Source organism: Spinacia oleracea, chromosome 1, assembly GCF_020520425.1.
Source record: "Spinacia oleracea cultivar Varoflay chromosome 1, BTI_SOV_V1, whole genome shotgun sequence".
NCBI classification, from domain to species: Eukaryota; Viridiplantae; Streptophyta; class Magnoliopsida; order Caryophyllales; family Amaranthaceae; genus Spinacia; species Spinacia oleracea.
The window spans coordinates 37780416-37787020 of record NC_079487.1 but is presented as its reverse complement, the minus strand read 5'-3'; the positions used below and the strand labels follow the sequence as shown (position 1 = coordinate 37787020).

Below are 6605 nucleotides of genomic sequence, written 5' to 3'. Positions count from 1 at the left end.
TTATCTATGTACCCTTATTTTATTTTACTTTTATATGATGCATAGCTCTATTTTGATGATAATTTTTTGTAACTATAGTTTATATCTTATGCAAATTTGATATTCAGATTATAAAAATCGTGCATCGCACGGGTACTATAATAGTTTATTTCTAAGATTAATGGAGCTTGATTTCAGAATACTATCTCCGACTCAAAATGGTTTTCACACTTTCCGTTTTAATCTGTTTTATAATGTTATTTACACCTTGTTTTATTCTGCTTTTGGACATGAAAGTTTACTACCTTACCCTTTTACCCAATAATTTTTACAATTTTTCTCTCACTTTCTCTTACTTTATTCATTTTATTTTTTTTACACCCATCCACCTTTTTATACATTTCCTTTACTTTATCCATATTTATTAAACTAACATCTCAATTTTTATTAATTATTTGCGCAAATAATAATCGGTAAAAATCTTTATGAAATGGAGTTTGTAGAAAACCTCATCAGATCTTCGTACACGTACCACTTGACATGTTTTTTTGATCCCACCTACGCAATGGCCAAACCAAGAATGTGAAACGTGGCAATCAATGACAAGCAACAAGATTTTTATGCTAAGTCAGTGCTTACAGTATATATTTAAGTTTTAACAGATTTTGGCTAAGTCGGTTGTCCAACATTGATTAAAAAACATAGCCCAAATTTAAGGTTTTTTAATTCTTAGCTCCCACTTCATACTTAAGTCGGCCGGCTAGGTTATGATCTAGAGATCGAATTTACTACATGTTAATATCAACACGATGAAAAATAATCTTGGAAAATAGGATCAAATATAAAAACCATAGCTAGCCTAGCTTAACATATAAACAAGACTCATATACTGAACCCATTAATAGGGGAGAAACTGACATACTTGGTAAATTTAGTTGGATTAAAAAATGATTAATTTAAATCTCAAATTATCAATACAAGTATGTCACCCTGATGCAACCATTTCACCGTCGATTTGTCTTCTTATGTAACCCACTTAGCCATAGGTGAAAATGCATTTCCAATTTCAACACTTTTTGTTTTGTCTTCTTTTGTTACAACTTGTACATAAATATATGGAAAACATAATAATTTATAGTAATCCAACAGTTGCTTTCAATATTGCTTCAAGACAATATATAGATGATTAGTTGTTAATTAATCATGTACGTTATCAAACATTAAACTACCTGGTTCACGAGCCTCCTTAAGACATACACGAGTCGAGCACACGCAAGAATGATTAATTAATATCAAAATCCAGTTTTTATCTATTAATTATTCCTTGGTTAAATTAATCAACACAAGTATACACGAGCCATACAATATATATATAATCCTTTTTTCCCACTAGCTATTCATCACTAGTTTGTGTTCTTTGAATAAACTTTATAAGAATCATATAAATTACTTTGCTTCTTACCAAAACAATTTCACCAGAGAAATTAAATTTGTTATAATTAAGCAACGTACCCAAAAATGTTAGCAATGTCTCCTTTATGCCCTACTTTAGGATGGGAGTATCCCTTAGAATTAAGGACAGACCAAGCCTTTGATAACTTTGATTTCGATTCTGTTTTTCTTACTAATAATCTTTCATCCTCGTCTCAAGTTGAAGATTATAGAGGTAATCAAGAGTCTAGTGATCATGGGAATAAGCGAAGTGAATCGCCACAAGGTACAAGTTCAACAGATAAGCCATTGTTATCTAAGAAGCTTAATCATAATGCAAATGAGAGAGATAGAAGAAAGAAGATCAATGACATGTATTCCTCTCTACGTGCCTTGCTTCCTGCAACTGATCAAAGGGTACATAATTCATTTCTTGATTTCCTCACTAATTTCTCTCAAATGATCTTGGTCAATTTTTTTTTGACATAGGCTAAATTTGCATAAAAATAAAAGTTTACAAACTATAAACTAAAGTACTAGATCTTTATAGACCATTACACACATTACAAAACAAACTGAAGGAAAATAATTTGGAGTAAATAATTTTCCCATTTCCCTCAATTTAGTTAATTTTTATTAGTTATTGACCAAAAATAACTTTTTCTGTTTCGGTTAAATAAAAGTTCTCTCATTTTTCTTCTAGTTAGGTATTTAACCAGTCCCTAAAAAATAATGTTTGAAAGTTGATATTAATTTAAGATAAATTTTACTTGATTAAAAGTTGGTACAATTCAAATTATTTTCATCCCAACCAAACACGGCCTAAAAAAAACATTTAATTTATTGTTTTACTTTTTATAAACACAGCTTAAAGAAAATATTTACTCTTTATGATTCGTTAATTATAATGTGACCCTATCTAATGTGTATAAAATTTTGTTACAGAAAAAGCTAAGTATTCCAGCGACAATTGGACAGGTGCTTGAATATATACCTCAAATACAAAATCAGGTAGAAAATCTAGCTCATAAAATGGAACAACTTCTATCAAAAACTTCAATATTACAAGGAAGTTCAGGGGAACTCAATCAAGAGAAAACCTCAAGGAGGTGCATAACTAATGAGACAACGACGTCGTGTTCGGTTTCTGCAAATAAATTGGGTGACAAGGAAATGGTAATCCAAATATCAACATTTGAGAGAATATCAATATCTGAGGTGCTTTTGCTACTTGAGGAGAATGGTTATCTTGTCATTGATGTTTCTTCTTTCCAATCCTTTGGAGGAACAACTTTCTACAATATACATTTGTGGGTAAGTCACTTAGCTTGTATATATAAACAAGACTTATACTCTTTCTCATGCTACATTGTCAGTTGTACGTTGTTGTCTAGTACCCTTGACCTCTAGAGTATAGGAAGTACTTGACCAGTGACGAAACCATAATTTTATCTTACAACTGATCTACTTCTTAATTTTAAACTAGTTTGTGGCCCGGATGTGGCTAGGGATCTACGTGGTATATATACATTCTTATAAACGCCTTTTAATATATTAGTATAGATTTTTTTAACAGATTAAGTAAAAAGAAAACACGTGACATCTTTAATTTCACCACTCTTATAGAAATGCCCGAGTTTGACATCTTTAACGGTCCTATATACCAAAACCCTTTACTAAGTGTTTGACCAAGTTCCGTTAAGAAAAGGGAACCCTGTTATCACTACAAGAATTTGTATCTTTAACGACAACCTAATTACGACGGGTCAAAAATCCCGTCGTAAAAGGCTTTTGCGACGGGGTAAACAACCAAATAATGACGGGAATAACCGTCGCAAATGTCTTTTACGATGGGTTTACGACGGATTTACGACGGGATTTCTATTAACGACGGCCCCCTTTTATGACGGGTTCGCGACAGAAAATCCCGTCGTTAATCAACAATTATTGGCCTTTTGCGACGAAATTTCCCGTCGTTAATAGTACAATTTCTTGTAGTGTATGATTGGACAACCCTGTTCAATAATCATTTCTAGATTTGAGTCTCTTACACGTAATCCATTAAGTTTTCTATGGTGTTTGTGGTAAAATATTTTTTAATTTTTTCTTTTTTGCTTTCCAAAAAGTTAAGGAATAAAGACAGTTGGATAATATAACCTGTTTTACGGATTGAAATGTTTTTCTTTATTTTGAACGAAAACAAGATAATGAAATGTTAGGTGTACTTGTTTGATACATAACCCCTAGGCCCTAACCCTTTATGTAATTGAAATTAAATGCTACTCCGTATAATAGAATGCATATAGTTATGTATTTATATATAGTTTGATTACCACTAAGTTACATGTGTTCTATGTATGTATGTGTAACAGATTGAAGGAAGCTGTAACGTGAACCTCGCAAAGTTGAAGGAAGTAGTAGTGTCCCTGCTTCTGAAGCAACAAATGGAGATGCGGATGCGAGTACACTCCTAGAGTCCTAGTGTAGGAGAAACAACGCAAACAGCGATTTGGTCTTTTTATTCAAATTTCATGAATATGCATGTACGTACAATTATCCATAGAATATATAGTAAGCATATTTTATGTAATGTAGATGGATAATTGGACACCTAATTTCTCTAATTTATAATCTATATAATAGAGATCCATATAGCGCTTTGATAACAAACTAACGACCTCCTTAACTAGACACCTTGGCAACTGGCAAGCTACAAATGTTAGGAATTGCAACATATTCCGCTCCAAATGATGATATGTAGGGAACATATATGAGATGCTAATAGTGGAACACTCGCATCTACCCAAAATCGCATGCATACATTAAACTAAATCACAATATCTAAGGGTTAATATATCATTGACGCGTGATTCTCAAGCTTACGAACAAGGATCAATTTAGATATAGAAATATTGTTAAGGATTCCAATCATGATTCCTCTATTAGCTCATGTGTATGAATTATGTAGCCATCGTGTATACTTGTAACTAGAGGGGGCATGGATTCTGGACCCGGTCCGAATCTGAAGATCCAGATCCGTTTTATAAGATCCGGATCTTCTAAATTTGGACCATGCAGTTTTGGATCCAAATTCGTTTATAAAAGATAGGATCTGTTTCAGGATCCTGTTTCTGATATCTATATCCTGTCCATGAGTCCATTTTAAAAAGAAATTTTACTTTTAATTTTAAAAAATGTATAAAATAATATGACTTTAAATTTTTATTTTTATTTATGATTTTGATATTTATGTTCTTCATTCCGTTATACAAAATAAAATATTTTGCAACAAAGTTGTATTCATAATTTTATACGGAGTAATTTTTTTTTCTTTTTTGTAAAAAGTAGGATAAACATACTATTTTTTTGTAGGAAAAAAAATCACATACCCGTGGATCCATTGGATCTGAATATGGATCCAAAAATTTTAGACCCATGGATCCAGATTCGAATCTATATCCATATGTGAAAAACAGATTTGGATCTGGATCTAGTAGGATCCGGTCCATATCCTATCCGTTGGCATCCCTATTTGTAACACTGTTACTAAAGTCTTGTTCTCTTCAACTTATAGGACCTTATTTTCAGATCCTATAAATTCAGATAAGTTTCTATAAGTTAAATAAGGTCCTATAAATTCCTATAAGTTCCAATAAGGTCCTATATATAAGTTCCTATAACTAAATTCCTATAAGTTTCAATAAGTTCGTATAAGTTCTAATAACGTAGTATAAATTCCATTAAAGCCGTAAATAAAATATGCAATATTATGATTATTTGCGTTGTTATATTAAATAAAGTATATTATTATATTAACATAATTTGTGGTTACTAATTGATGATATCATTATCAATGATATGTAAGTATTAATTAATATGTTATTATTAATTACTATCAATATAATTATAAGGAAAAACATAATAAACACTTTTAAAATTATGTGTACATCACAAATAAATGAACAATCTATTTGTGAGACACAAATAATAATAATATTACTTCTTTACATCGATGCATTAATTTAAAATAACAACTTCCAATAATCATAATATTACTTCTTTACATCAATGCATTAAGTGAAATACTCGTAGGAAGTATCACATAGTTATTTTTCGCTCGTGATAAAGTTCCACTACAAAGTGTAAAGAGGTTTATTAAAGAGTTAATCAAATATATTTTTTTACAAATCGGTTCATGAATCGTACTTTGACTTTACAAATTTTGGATAATTATTACAGGGTAAAAAATAATATTATTAATAATAACATAATTTTTTTATTAATATAAGAACTAAATAATAGTTGCTTTATAAATTTATATTTATCAAGTATTATCAATATTCTAATGGTTAAAAGTTTAGTAATAATCTAATAAACGTTAAAAAAAGTCTAATCAAATTTTAAAAAGTTTAATAAGGTCCTATAAGGCTTTATAAGATCTTATAGGGTCTTATAAGGTCCTATAAGGTCTTAGACCCTGTTCTTTAGAGCTGAACTGAACTAAACTAAACTGAATTGATATTAACTGAACTGAACTGAACTGAACTGAACTAAATGCTCCTGAACTGAACTGAACTGAACTGAACTTAACATAATATTACTAAAATAAATAATAAATAATAAGTACACCCTCCGTCCCTTAATACTCGCACCGGTTTGACCGCTACGGAGTTTAAGGCATTTGAATTGACTTATTAATTTAATGAGTGTTAGCTGATAGTGGGGTATTTTTTTTAATATAGTTAGTCACTAGTAGAAAAAACATCATTTGCAACGCGCATAAAAGGGGCTTTTTGCAGCGTTTTTGGTCGTTGCAATTGTGATGGCTGCAAATACACCTTTTTTTGCAGCGATAAAAAACGTTGCAAAAAATTGAGTAATTACAACTCACATTGCTCAATGCGCGCTGCAAAGTGTAATTTATTTAACTATTTCCATCTTCCGTGCGCTACAAATAATGCATATTTATTATATAAAAAAAATTGCAGCTACAGGAAAGCTGGCACACGTTAAAAAATAAAAAATTATTAACAAAATCGATAATTTATTATAACCAACAAAACATCCACAAATAGCCTATATTTTACATTCCTTTGTAACTTAGGAAGCGTGATATGAGAAATACTATAAAACCCCCAAAATCAATGTCCATGTGTTTAATACAAGTTAAGAGGTCTTCTGCCTTCTCTATCAGC

The 6605-nt window shown here is 30.7% G+C and overlaps 1 protein-coding gene across 1 annotated transcript; it reads left to right on the top strand.

Annotated features, from left to right (window-relative positions):
- The first annotated feature begins 1397 nt into the window (after positions 1-1397).
- LOC110775051 (transcription factor bHLH101-like) lies at positions 1398-4080 on the top strand. Its single transcript, XM_021979652.2, has 3 exons — positions 1398-1827; positions 2356-2724; positions 3783-4080. The coding sequence occupies exons 1-3, from the start codon at positions 1498-1500 to the stop codon at positions 3882-3884; spliced, it is 801 nt and encodes a 266-aa protein (XP_021835344.2). The 5' UTR covers positions 1398-1497; the 3' UTR covers positions 3885-4080.
- Positions 4081-6605: the final 2525 nt, after the last annotated feature.